The sequence below is a fragment of the Xenopus tropicalis genome, chromosome 2 (assembly GCF_000004195.4).
Source record: "Xenopus tropicalis strain Nigerian chromosome 2, UCB_Xtro_10.0, whole genome shotgun sequence".
Taxonomy (NCBI): domain Eukaryota; kingdom Metazoa; phylum Chordata; class Amphibia; order Anura; family Pipidae; genus Xenopus; species Xenopus tropicalis.
This window is the reverse complement of record NC_030678.2, coordinates 140,406,054-140,421,252: the sequence shown is the minus strand read 5'-3', so window position 1 is coordinate 140,421,252 and position 15,199 is coordinate 140,406,054. Positions and strand designations below refer to the sequence as shown.

General features: G+C 39.6%; 1 protein-coding gene across 1 annotated transcript in view; it reads right to left on the bottom strand.

The window, feature by feature from the left end:
• The window catches only part of LOC116408883 (zinc finger E-box-binding homeobox 1-like), a 48,832-nt gene extending 33,844 nt beyond the window's left edge, over positions 1–14,988 (bottom strand). Inside the window, exon 1 of the mRNA XM_031897170.1 lies at positions 14,841–14,988. Coding sequence (XP_031753030.1) covers positions 14,841–14,931 — 91 coding nt within the window. The 5' untranslated portion in view covers positions 14,932–14,988. The remainder of the gene's footprint in view (positions 1–14,840) is intronic.
• Between the last annotated feature and the right edge of the window lie 211 nt (positions 14,989–15,199).

Genomic DNA, 15,199 nt, shown 5'->3' with positions numbered 1-15,199 from the left:
TGATGATTTTTGGGGAACTAAAGATTGCAAAGAAGGCACTGAGGGAGCTTTGCTCTTTGGCCATACCAAACCAAAGTAGAAAATACTGAACGTATCGGCAGTATCCCAATATAATGTAGTTTCTAGGATTGGACATTGGCTGTCATCACCCCACATTAAGTGACTGCATGGTATTATGAATACACTTGGATATGAATGGTTATTTTTAGAAAAGTACTATAGTAGTTTCTGTAGAAATGTGTAGTAGTAGTATCTAAAAAGGGCAAAGCTTTTACAGTGTACGTCTTGTATACATAAGTTTAAGAACAAAATTGTTTTATTACTTATTTTGTTACTGTATTACCCAACAAAAAACATGGATCAAATAGGTGTACATGCCATTGCACGTGGATTAATGTCATGGAAAGCATACAGTTTATTATGTTTGCACTTAAATATGTATATTTCATTTTTTATATTTATCAAATCTCAGATTATAGTTCAAGCAAATGATCTAACAAGACAGGCTTGCATGCCAGTGCCATACAGTAGGCCCTCTTTTGCACCCAACTCCTGCAGGGCACTTGCAGCTGGGAAATGAATGTGTTCCCATCTGCTCATTGTGTGACAAAGGCTTTAGTCTTATGGACTTATTTAGTAAATGCTCTCACTGCATAGTTATTCCCAGACTCCCAACCACAGCTCTGAGGCAATGGGAAGATTTCAAGGAGAAAATCTATTAATAACGGGCTATGAAAGGCCTTTCCTGTAATATTGCTGCCTATAAGCCAGCAGGCATTCTTCTAAGGGGCCTTTTGTGTTTGCATATTGTGAGAGGGAATTAGAAAGTACCTATTTAATTTACAAGAGAAGAATAATAGTAGGATTTTTTGAACACCTCCAGTAAGTAGCCCTTGTTAACTTACGTTGGTGCAAACCTGTAGCAATGCAGTGCAATAGTAACTAAGTAAGGGACTTTTATGGGCACAAGGAATATAAAATGAATATATTATCCAAACAATAATTTATATATGTTTGTGTGTGTATTATGGACAGTGTAATAGCAGTGTATAGACTTGTTTATGATCAGTACAACGACCTGGGGAGTAAATCACCAAACATAATTCTGATGATGCTCAGTGTTCTTTGGATATGGGTTCCTGTTCAACAGACACAGACTGTGAGTGTATTTAACACTGACACCATGATGTACCAATCTAGGGGATAGTTACTATTTGTACCCCTTCCAGGGGCTCTTGTTCCCAGCCAGGTATCCAGTGTAGAACACTTTTGAAAGGTAAAATGTGCTCATCATATTCACAGCTGTGAGTTATAAAAGACTGGTATTAAATCAGCAAATGTTAAAATTTGAGAGTAGATGAAACACCTATGCCTTATGCAGTTAATATTTATTATGAGTCCCAGAGTGGGGCCACAGTACCTGTACTATAACCTATAAAACCTACCTCCATAAAAATATTTATACTGCCATGAGATTTTGTATACAGGGCACATCAACCACAGAAATGGTTATGGAACTCCAGTGTGACTTCTAATTCCCTCATATTTTACAACAACGGTACATTATTCATTATGATACACATGATTCAATGAGTCAAGGGACAAAAATGACATCACTAAGCACTAATTATAACCAATGGCATCACTAAGCACTGATTGTAACCAATGGCATCACTAAGCACTGATTATAACCAATGGCATCACTAAGCACTGATTATAACCAATGACATCACTAAGCACTAATTATAACCAATGGCATCACTAAGCACTGATTGTAACCAATGGCATCACTAATCACTGATTATAACCAATGGCATCACTAAGCACTGATTATAACCAATGACATCACTAAGCTCCATTTATAAACCTATAATTTACAGAATATGCATATCTCTTGTGTATTATATCCTTATAAAAGGTGCTTTAAGAGGTGTAAAAGTCACCTCAGTGTTTTTTGATCTGTATAAAAGTATTCAAGCTTTGGCCTCGCTTTTTCATTCTATTATATGATTATGGAATTCCTCTGTTATTTATAAGGTCCATTTTACAACTGGGGGTATATGATTCCATTTTTATACATATATATATATATACACATTACATAGTACCAATGAGAATACTTGTTGTATTTCTGTGATTAACAAACATTTTTGGCTTTGTTTCCTTAGTTTAAAAACAGGCATTGCTAGAAGAAAACTGCATATAAAGTTTATTCACACATAAGGATGGCTTATTGAATGCCTAACCTTGTGAATCCAAGAGCAAGCCTTAGCAATATGAAATTCATGAAGTCTCTCAGAGGTATTGTTGCATGGTATTTCTAAAAGGTGATACTTTTCATCTTGTTAAGCAAAGCCAGCTTCAGAATAGGGCACGAGGGGCGTTCACCCATGACCCTAGCATCAGAGGGTTCTTTTGCTTACTAAAATACATATAGAAATCATTTACACTGTATAAGGCTGCCAGGGAATAAAAATAGCTGTATTTTAACTAGGGTCCACTATTTTAGGATCTGGCCAAACCCTCCGTGAAAGATTCGGGTGAATAATGAACCAAATGCTAATTTGCATATGCAGGGTGAAAGAGAAACGTTTTCAAGTTTTCAGCTTCTGTGTTTATGTGGCAAAAATTCACATGATTTTAAAGGACAATGAAAGGTTAAAATAAATTAAAAGTTAGTCTAAAGGCATTCTTTTTAAGTACTTACTGCATATCTAAATTCCCAGATCCCTGCTTGCTTCTCTGAGATATGGTGCTGGCAGCCTACAGCAGTGTGAAGCCTACAGTGACATCACTGAAATCTCTCTCCCCTTCCTGTAGGTGCCAGCGGCAGCCTTCCTATTCTCTGAGCATGTGTGTAACTTGATCCTGTCTCCTGTTCTGAGCTACACATGCCCACCAGCCAATCAGAAGCGGATCTGGCAGAGGGGAGGGGGGGGAGGGAATGAAACACATGTGCAGTATGAAGCAAGGAGGGAAAGGAAGGGAGAATACCTTTTTAGAGATGGCTGCCTGTTCTAGAAAATGTGAAGTAAGTGTGACTGAGTAAATATTTGATTAGGTGAGCCAAAAGTGTGGCGTTTTTACTAAACAATAGGAGGACTATTGGGCAGTAGGCTTTTTACATTTTGACTTGCATTCTCCTTTAAAGATTCAGATTTGGTTCAACCAGAGTTATGGATTCGGCCAAATCCAAATTCTGCTGAAAAAGGCAGATTTTCTAACCGAATCCTGGCTTTAGTGCATCTCTAATTTTAACAACAGTTGGAATGGCTGCAGTCAGTATTATGTCGTTTTTCATCCCCCTTGCACATAAGAACCCAAGCCAACTTGGAAATCATCAGCCGTTCTTAATTAAGCACCCTATATTTGCTGAATGTGCCCTTAGTGAGCAATCAGGAATAAAGTGTACTAGCTCTCCAATATTATGTCCCTGTTTTACTCTTTGTATAGGGATGACACCAGTTCAGGTAAAGTCTTTAACTGGCAGCACTGTGTGCTTGGGATATCAACCACAATTTACATGAGGAATTTAATGTTGCAATAAATCTATTATGATCTCTTCGGTTTATTTTTGCCCAGAATCCTATCTGAAGTTTAACAATTAATACACGTAGAATGCCAAACACATTGGGTAACTTCTGGACTACAGCTTACTGGATGGCTATCAGGGAGCTGATTTATTAAGGTATTTTTACTTCATATCATTCTGTAGGCATTCATTTGGAAAGAGAATGTTTGGAAACAGATAACTGAGGTGAGTCTGGTGTGGGAGGACCAGGTACATATGTGGTCAGAGATCTATCAGTTTCAGTACATGGGAGGAGCTGGTTCCAAGTTGTACCTGTACATTCACTGATAGAGTCCAAATTACATCCTGTGAGTTCTTAGGATCTATAAACAATTCCAGATAAGGGGAAATCCTTTGCCCCACGATGCACAGGTTTCAAAATGAAGCAACATTAAACACTATGAAACACAAGAAGCAGAGCTCACAAAGACCAACCACCAGAAGAATAACCTTTCGAAGGGCAAACTACGGTCAATGCAATATGGCAACATATACCCTAAGAGCATGTGTTCATTTTATAAGGCCAATGTTTATCTCTTCTTCAGATTACATATCTCAGACTTTAGTTTGTAAAGAGGTGCCTGGATCAGCTTATTGAGAATACACAGAATATAGTCAAAAAAAAAAGAAGAGAGAGAAATACAAAAAAAATCAAATAAGATATAATTATGTGCTACTGTATATTACTGCATATGCAACACATTATTATTATATTGTAATAATCCTCTCCTAATTAACCATAACTTTTACTACTTATGCCTATTCAATTTCTCAAGCATTTGGATGTTGCGAGTTACAATTTACTTACCATCACCCTTCCTCCAATACCATTGCAAGGGCTCAGCTGGAGGGAGAAGGTTGCAGGGTAACCTGTGCAACTGGTCAATAGCTGAGGTAGAAGACAGGATTTCATCTGACTCCCCATTTTAACTGTTACTCCAAGTTAAAGGGAAAATCTATTTGACATGAGTTCCTTCAGCAAAAAAAGGTGCACAAACACTATCTGGTAAGGTCTAATTCTTATGCTCCTATATCTGCAAGCCAATTCTGTATGTTAACATTATCATGATGAAATAGAAAAGGGCCCAAAACATTGCCCTCTGTACATGTGTATATGGGCTAAATAAACACCCTTCACTCTACAAGAGAGTAGTCTTCTGAACAAGCACCCAACACTTCCACAAGTGTATTACTCAAAGTGGGTAGCTCTCCCCTACTGTGGGAAATAGGAAAGGGCAGTCACCAAATTTGAGTGACTGAGTGGGCTGTTTTCTGTGCCATATTATCTAATTTTTTTTATTTTAAAATTCAAATAAACTTGTTTCCACGAATGTTGGAATTTTCACACTGAAACCTCTACTTTTTTGAAATTTGGACTCAAAAACAGCGTCAAAGATCTGAAACCTCTAAAGTTTAGAAGCAAAAGAAGGATCCTCCAATCTGCTATTGACTTCTACATGCTCTCGGCAAGTTTTAGCTGGTAAATTGTCTTATTTGGATTTTAGCAGTTTTTACGCATAGTAAATTCATGTTATTTTTCCTGTGAACAAAAATATGTGCTAAAATATCTGAATCGGCTTAGTAAATGGCTCCCTCAGACTTAATATGTGGGGCTCCATACAATCAGTTTTTTTTTTGTTCCTGTCTCTTTTTGTTTCTAGGGTAAATACACCCATAAATAATGGCAGGTGTTTGTTACAAGCTCTGCCTGTTCTACATGAGTCATACACTCATTTCACTAAGGGGCACTTATCTCTGATAGGGAATTGTGAATCATTCTTCAGTTCCTCTTTGCATCTCTTATGAAGAGTAATGGCACCTTTTCAGCTTTACCTCGTGTACTGCAGGTGTAGGGGTTAAAGAGATACAAGGTGTAAGAGATTAATCATTTTCTGCAGGTAGAGATATGCTTCTGTGTACCTGTCTCCCCCAGGTACCTCTCTTCCTCTCTAATAATATTCTGCCCTTGGATAGGATTGATATTTTTCTTTAGCAGGTTCATAAATATGTATTCTCTGCATACAAGTTGTATTTTTCCTTTTGTCACAGTATTCTCTGCTAGCATGGATTAGAATTTGATGTATTACATCTTTACTTATAGTGAGTTCTATTCCTCTCCTTTAGGCAACTGTGTTATTTGCATCACTCGTTCACAAAATGCACATTTGAAAAATATTTTGTTATTCTCAAATATATATTTTATATACAATGTGCAGTGAAGCCTCTGAAGTTTACCTAATTTAAGTTTTCCCCCATTTTACACCTTTTTTGTTGTCCCACCAATATGTAATGCCTAATGCATTTCTATGATTTAAAATTTTTCTGGATATTACATTATTTTTTCCAGCCCCTGACAAATGTAAAATGAGGGTTCTACTCCATATCATTTTACAAAGGTATTGAACTAAATAACAGTGGTAGTTCTGCACCTCGCAAAATAAATTTGTCATGAGGTGTTTAGAGCAGGGTTGCAAGGCACAGGCCCACCCTGTTCTTACTGCCAGCCGTAGGTAATGCACCTGTTCAAGTACAGAGCAGGGTGCAAAAGTGTGAAAAAGATGGTGGTATAGACATGTTTTTAACGCATGATTCACAAACACTTAGACGCGCTAAATATCGCATTAGGCTATGTGAAAATTAACACCTACTTGAGGCAGGCGGTAATTATAGAAAAGTACAGTTCATGAGCTTTTGGCAATAAAATATGGACTTTGCAGTGGGATTTATTCAAGTCTGTGTTGGCCCTAGAGTGATGCAGCCTCCAGTTTGCAGGGAAATGGGCATTTTCAGTACAGTAATTTTCCTTAAGTATTGGCATCTATGGCTAACATGGCGTTCGCACGCGGCAACTATTTATACGCGGTGCGTTGATTAGCGCTTGTTCCGTCAAATACTGCATGAAAATAGTCTTCGTGACTAAATTAACGCAAGCAGTATCGCGCGTAAATTAACGCAAATATCCTTTTAGTGAATCGTGCATAAAGACGTGAAAAATTAGACGCAATAAAAATTTTAACACATGCTATAAATAACGCACATTTTAACGCACTTTAGTGAATCAGCCCTAATATGTCATTTGTACTTAATAATAGGGTTGCCACCTTTCCTGGAAGAAACTACTGGCCTTCCCATTTGTTTATAATAATATTAGCATCAGGCATAATTCTGAAACTGTTATTTGAACAGACTGATGTAATTATGATTTTTCCCAAGAATTTTGCAGCCTAGGGATTTTTTTATCTTATAAACTGGGACTTCCCATTGATCTGAATATTGGTATCATTCACAAAAAGTGCCAGGCATAGCACTGTATAAGAGGAAATGCAGTGTTCAAACAAATGTACCACGTCCTATACTAAGTGACATTTATAGCATTATTCATGTATCATGCCTCCAAAAAGATTTCTAACATATATATAAAGGCAGGTCTCTTTATATGCTTGCACAGAACCACAGGGAGAGAAACACATTTCAGAAGCTTATCAGGAAATCATTCCTGCCATACTAATCTTTTCAACTTATATTCATGTGTCACTTCCTGCTCTGCACAAATCTATATGCATTTAAAATATACATATAATATATATATATATATATATAAAAACTGAAGTCACAGAAGAAGAAAAGAATATTGAGGTCATATTAAGTAAGGGAACGCTCACAGTGCCAGCTTAGTTGGGGTAAAGGCAAAACACTGTTTCTGTACAGGGGCCCTTGTATGTATGTATATCTTTATTTATAAAGCGCTATTTATGTACGCAGCGCTGTACAGTAGAATACATTAATACAAACAGGGGATTATTAAGATAATAATAGATAAATACAAAATACAACAATAAATACAGATAGATACAAGATAAATACAGTTGCAATAAGTTAAGAGTCAAAGACACAAGAGGATGGAGGTCCCTGCCCCGTAGAGCTTACAATCTATATGGGAGGGGAACTTACAGACACAAAAAGGCAAATGCAGTATAAGTGCTGTAGGTCACAGTGGGTGACATTACAATATAAGTGGCATCATGGCCCTTGATGCCATGATGCCCCTCTCCTATATATGAGAGATAGTAGGAGCATCCCACATGCCATGCTGTTTTCTGCTGACTTCTAGGCAACAAGGGAAGAACCCGCAGAGCGAGGTATAGTTTTCATTTTACTTGTGCATTAATAAAGGGTCATTTATGAAGCGTTTTCATTTTTCACACTTTGCATCCTTCCCTGCACATTACTGAATTTTTGTAGCTCTCCACTCAATTTTGGAGCCAAAAGGGTGTTCAGGGATCTAAGGGTGCCCCATGAGTCTAATGTTTGCGGCCTTTTGTTGCACTTTGCACACTGTGTTCTGCTATGCAAATGGCCCTTTGTATGTCCCCTTTCCTATTTCCTAAATGTATTTGTAACTCATTTTATAAATTTGTTATAGAAAACTATGTTCTGTCTCTCTCCCATATTCGTGATTATATTCTCTTTGGAACCCTTAGTACTCCAGTGCTAGTGCATACCTCTCAGTAAATAAGGCTGACAGTCTGAGCTGTGAGAACATAACATTATGGCTATACTATGTGCTGCCTATTAAAGGTTTTGGGCAAGAGTGTGTTTACTCTCAGTGGCTCAGTGTTACAGTAAGAAATTAAAATCACTTTTCACCTTTGTGCATTACTTTTTACGGCATATTGTTCAAAGGGGGAATCCCGTGAATGGAACTAATGAAAGGAAAGACCCTATTGAAAGTGATCACATCTAAAGAGTGGGTCTGATTAGTCATATGCTCTGGGGAAGCTATGAGTGAGGGGGAGTATTGCTCTACTGTATGCACTGCTAGTAGCTGGGTGCTGACATTACTTATACACCACAGTGGAAATATTCATACAGTTCTATTAACGTATTACCAAATTAGTTTGTGTGCAATGCTCTGATGTGCAATAGAAGCTACACTGAGCATAGGTTATCTCTCAGCAGCACAGCTGATTATTCATATCAGATATATACTTAGAAAAAGAATATACTCTCTCCAGGTGTTGCTTCTGTTACAGGAAGAGACTGACGAGTGGGGATTTCTCTTTAGAGAGAGGGCGTGTGAGTCCCGAAATGTGCTGGTGAAAAGTGCTCTGCTATTCATAACGGAACATTATACACTGTGCTGTGCAGCCTGACAATCTTTCCTAAACTTTGCATCTACCTTTGGTTCTATACTGTATGTGACCACAATACTACTGCTTGCTTCCAGTACTTAACCTTTAGAGTGCATTTACTAGAACTACTTCATTTGGAACCTTATGTTCAAATTAACTTTTGCAGTTGATCTTGTTTTTCTATTTATTTATTTACCTTTATTCTTCCTGTCTATGTGGCTGATTGATGCCTGACAATTAGATAAATACCAAGGCAGGATATTTATTGTTAGTATTATCATTGTACCTAATATTTGGTTGTTGTCTGACCTGTATTTAAGGGTACAATATCTGCAGGCTCCAGGGCCTACTCAGGGCTCTGCTTATGACTGTATGAAGTAGCAGCATCACATAAAGTAATTCCCTTCAGCAGAAGCTGCTTTTATTGCCCTGGTCATTGCCACATGTTCTTCTTCCTGGTTTGTATCCCTCTCTGATTTTTGTTTCTTGCCTGGTTTTCCTGGTCGTTGTTTTCCCTGGTTTAGGTCTGGACTGGGATCAAACCAGGCCCTGGCATTTCAAGTACATAGAGGCCCAAACAGCCCCCCACCAGCCCAATAAATAGTGATTGCCCCGTGTTGTACTTTCCTTAAAGGAACAGTAATACCAAAAAGTGTATCAAAATTCATTTATTATGTACCATTGCCCTGCACTGGTAAAAGTTGTGTGTTTGCTTCAGAAACCCTACTATATTTTATATTAACACAGCTGCTGTGTAGCCATTGGGGCAGCTGTTCAAACTGAAAAAAGGAGAAAAGGCACAGGTTACATAGCAGTTTACAGAAAAGCTGTGCAGGTTACAATTTTATTCTACAGAGATATGTGTTATCTGCTATGTAACCTGTGCCTTTTTCCAGCTTGAATGGCTGCCCACATGGCTACACAGCTTTAGTACAGTACATTGTATTTCAATTACCTTTATTCCTTTTAATTAAGCCTCTTACAGCTATATATGTTTGGCACTATCTTGCCTGGCCTTCTGCAGAACTCTGAGTATTAGCAGACCAGCAAAATAACCTGGGTAGCACCAAGGCAATAGAGGGGTAAGGAATTCTGGGTAAGAAAAGCTTCCAAAGCTATTGTAAAATAACCTTCCATGACCTCCATGAAATAAAGGGAAAGAGTATCCACCAAGCTGTAATGCACGCCCCATATTACAAGTGTTATAGTGCACAGACTTCCCCTTAGTTCTAAAGTACAATTATGTTATGTCGCTCTTAGAGCAGCACCAACCCTTTATCTACCATCACCATCCTCCCCAATGGTCTCAGTGCTGATCCCTACCAGCCCTAGTCTGTTGCAGATGACAGTAATAATTTCATAAAGATTTAATCTGTGGTAATTGATGGTGCAATTTGACAGGGAAACAAAAAATTGTCTGTTGATTTGTGGGTCTCTATTTGCTGCATTTCAGAATTCAGGATTTTTATAAAACAATTACTTTTAACTAAAATGTCTATCATTAGTAGGAAAGCATTAAAACAGAACTCTTACCTTGAATTCTTAATAACAGGCAACTATTGCATTACACATATTCTAAATAGTCTATTGAGTAAAATTATAATGAGCCATAACAGTTGCAGGTCTCTGATCATGGGCTGGTACCAGAATGGCCGCTAATGTTTCATGTTAAAGAGGTTTTTTTTCAATGTTTCTTGAGATTTATTTACAGAAATGAATGAGACATTTAAAAACACAAATACAGTAAACAGTTCTTAGTGTAGGATTTGTCATCCAAAAAGGGCCAGATGCAATTCAAAGTTATCTCATGGTTTATTACGTGAAAACTGATTGACAAGATAAAATTCAAGGAGGAAAACCTTTTTACCTTAATTCAGGTACAGTTTTTTTTCCCATCAACTCAATCCGATTAGAAGAAAGGAGGCTCCATCTATACATTCGGAAAGGATTTTTTACTGTAAGAGCTGTGAAGTTGTGGAACTCCCTCCCTGAACCAGTTGTGCTGGCTGATACATTATATAACTTTAAAGGAGAAGGAAAGGCTAATAAAGAGTTAATCTCAAAATGCAGGCTTACCTTCAGTTGCCTCAATAGTGCCCTTAAGTCTCCCCATATATCTCCAGTTCAGATGATCAGAAGCAAAACAGGAAAAAAAACCTCTGAGCTGGGTAGAAAGATTCCCATAATGCATCGCTCTTTTCCAAGACTTGGAGACTTACTATTAAAGGCGGCGCATGCGCACAAGCAGGCGCGCTCCCCTTAGCGTCTGGTTATGAGACGCTATTTGCCATTAGAAGCAGCAGCTGGGGCCATTATAGGACGCAGCCGGCAGGGGCGGAGAGGCAAGCGAGGAGAGGAGCGGGGACGAGAGGACGCAGGTACAGGGAGGGGGAGAGGTGAGCAGGGGTGAGGAACCGTGTCGGCTGGCGGTGCTGGGGCGGAGCGGTGAGCGGGACAAGAGGACACAGGTGCAGGGAGGGGAGCGGTGAGGACTGACAGGTGCTGGGGCGGAGAGGCAAGCGAGAAGAGGAGCAGGGATGAGAGGACGAAGGGAGGGGAGGGGAGAGGAGCGGTGAGGAACGGTGACAGCTGACAGGTGCTGGGGGGGGAGAGGCAAGCGGGGAGGCTAGTGGAGCACCATGTTTAAAACATGGCGGCGCAGACAAGGAGAAATAGTGTGTACTTCGGGAGGACCATACTGGGCAAAGGAGCATTTTTAGAAGAAATGATTTCAGCGTTCAGGTAGGGGCAGGGGCCCTCTATTACATACTAAAAAATGAGTAAAACCCTTTCCTTCTTAGCAAGTGAGGGAATACAGGGGTAGGGGAGATAGCTCTCAGTACAAGTGAGGGAATACAGGGGTATGGGAGATAGCTCTCAGTACAAGTGAGGGAATACAGGGGTATGGGAGATAGCTCTCAGTACAAGTGAGGGAATACAGGGGTATGGAGATAGCTCTCAGTACAAGTGAGGGAATACAGGGGTATGGGAGATAGCTCTCAGTACAAGTGAGGGAATACAGGGGTATGGGAGATAGCTCTCAGTACAAGTGAGGGAATACAGGGGTATGGGAGATAGCTCTCAGTACAAGTGAGGGAATACAGGGGTAAAGGAAGGGTAGGGAGATAGCTCTCAGTACAAGTGAGGGAATACAGGGGTAGGGAGATAGCTCTCAGTACAAGTGAGGGAATACAGGGGTAGGGGAGATAGCTCTCAGTACAAGTGAGGGAATACAGGGGTTAGGGGAGATAGCTCTCAGTACAAGTGAGGGAATACAGGGGTAGGGGAGATAAGCTCTCAGTACAAGTGAGGGAATACAGGGGTATGGGAGATAGCTCTCAGTACAAGTGAGGGAATCAGGGGTAGGGGAGATAGCTCTCAGTACAAGTGAGGGAATACAGGGGGTAGGGGAGATAGCTCTCAGTACAAGTGAGGGAATACAGGGTAGGGGAGATAGCTCTCAGTACAAGTGAGGGAATACAGGGGTATGGGAGATAGCTCTCAGTACAAGTGAGGGAATACAGGGGTAGGGGAGAAGCTCTCAGTACAAGTGAGGGAATACAGGGGTTATGGGAGATAGCTCTCAGTACAAGTGAGGGAATACAGGGGTAGGGAGATAGCTCTCAGTACAAGTGAGGGAATACAGGGTTATGGGAGATAGCTCTCAGTACAAGTGAGGGAATACAGGGGTAGGGGAGATAGCTCTTAGTACAAGTGAGGGAATACAGGGGTAGGGGAGATAGCTCTCAGTACAAGTGAGGGAATATAGGGGTAGGGGAGATAGCTCTCAGTACAAGTGAGGGAATACAGGGGTAGGGGAGATAGCTCTCAGTACAAGTGAGGGAATACAGGGGTTGGGGGGATAGCTCTTAGTACAAGTGAGGGAATACAGGGGTAGGGGAGATAGCTCTCAGTACAAGTGAGGGAATACAGGGGTAGGGGGATAGCTCTCAGTACAAGTGAGGGAATACAGGGGTAGGGGGGATAGCTCTTAGTACAAGTGAGGGAATACAGGGGTAGGGGAGATAGCTCTCAGTACAAGTGAGGGAATACAGGGGTATGGGGGATAGCTCTCAGTACAAGTGAGGGAATACAGGGGTAGGGGAGATAGCTCTTAGTACAAGTTGATCCAGGGACAGGTCCGATTGCCATCTTGGAGTCAGGAAGGAATTTTTTCCCCTCTGCGGCAAATTAGAGAGGCTTCAGATGGGGTTTTTGCCTTCCTCTGGATCAACTAGGAGTTATGCAGGTTATATATTGGCATTATGGTTGAACTTAAGGGACATGTGCCTTTTTTCACCCTTACTTACTATGTTACTGTGTTACCTCAATAGAGTTTTCAAATGATAAACTTTCAATTCATTTTTTTCTAATTGAATTAGAAGAAACATTTTTTCTCCTCAAATTTAATCTCACCATGAGTTTTCACGTGATAAACCACAAGATAACTTTTTCTCACTGATTTAAATCTGGCACAAAATGAGAGAATTGGCAAAGGGTTTAAACATTTTGCAAAGCACTTTATATATTTTATATCTCCTTTAGCTACAATGTAATTTATGATATTAATTTGCCTATGATCCAAACATGTGATCCATATGCATGGATTTGTTTCACTGGGATTTCAGTGCTTTTATTATGCAATTGCTGTTGGTCATATTTCAATAAAACTGCATAAATGAATACGGTTATGGGACCTGTTATCCAGAATGCTCGGGGATCTCTATACCTATACCTTACCTCGTTTAAACATTAATTAAATCCAAAAGGATTGTTTGCTTGTAATAAGAATTAACTATAAGTTAGCTGGCATAAAGTACAAGGTACCGTCTTATTATTACAGATAAAGGAAATCACTTTTAAAAATCTGAATTATTTGATTGATATAGAGTCCATGGAAAATGGCCATCCCACAATTTTATCATTTCTGGATAACGGATCCCATGCCTATATTTTTATATGCCAATTGTAATGAAAAACAGTGTGCCAATTTTTCCAGGTCACATGATTCACACCACTTTAGTGTTATTTGTATCCTCCTATACTGGGGCATGTAATCCCAACATGAAGTTCTTTTGAGTCTAAACTACAAGTTCCAGAAACCTCTGCTAGCCTCCAGTTCCTGCACCTAATACGCTTGTATATTTCCAGAGACATTTAAGTGCATCAGGTGCATACACTGTATTTGCAGTCTCTCTATGTCCGTCCGTCTATCAGATAAGGCACAAGATTCCCATTCACCACACATGGGAGTGGGAGGTGGGAGTTTTCCCTTTATGACCACACTGTACTTGAAATACTGGTATAGACACACACAAATGCCATCACAATATGCCCTACCTTAGGTATTGACTCTTATTATCTGGAATGCTTGGGACATTGGGTTTTCAAGATAATGTTTTTTTCCATAATTTGGATCGCCATAACTTAAGTCTGCTAAAAAAAACATTTAATAAAGAAATAAACACAATAGGACTGCCATGCCAGCAACCCAGCAACATGGATTAACGAAGCTTAGTTACCACCAAGCACAAGGTACTGTTTTATTATTACAGAGAAAAAATTCTAAATTATTTACTAAGGGTAACGGATGTCATGTAATTTGGACCTCTCTGCATTTTGTGCCTGAAATACTTTCTCCCAAGCAGAAATTTTAACAACAGCCGCTTTGCTTTACTGAGCTTGCTGGGAGTTGTATCCCCATCCCCATAACTACAGAGCCAGTGGTTACATATCCATGCTCATACATTTCTCAACTATATATCGGTCCAGTAATGTGTTTTCCTGTGTACATGTCTGGGTGTCTGTGTTTAACCACATATGCTTCAAAATCTCTATATCTATTTTTACTTCGGGGGCTGCCATATCCTTGTGTCTTCCTACGGGTAAAGTAAAATTTAAAAAACACGTTGCTTAAAAATAAAATGTTATTACAGGTACCTGATATAATGGCATGTATTTTATAGTACTTACTCTATAACCAGATCTTATTAGCCTGCTTATTCCTAAACCTTTTACTCTGCATCCAATACTGAATATTGTATACATACAGACAGGGGTAACTACAAATGCATCTTAGGATAAACTGTATCCAGTTTCCCTTCCACACTGGTGGTACCTGAGAGATTAAAGCTCACCGTCATTCCTCGTTGGTTGTGTTTGCTTTCTGCGTTTCTCTTTGAAATCCTCAGGCATGATACTGCATGTTGCAAGAGGGGACACCAGCATTCAATATGTGCTTTTTGGAGCAGTGGAAAGATTTGAATGTAGCTTTCTGTTTCTATCTCTAACACACACACATGCTGGGGAGTACCCTACAACTCCCTCTGTCAGTGATGTCACAGGCACATGTGGAGGGGCTGTCCTCGATGATTCACAACGGCAATGGAACTCTCCAATATCTGTTAACCCTGTTTACTTCTAAAAGGGGCTATTTTAACAAGTGTATCCCTTCTGGCACACTCAGTTTCAGTCTTGCAGAAATTCTTCATTAACC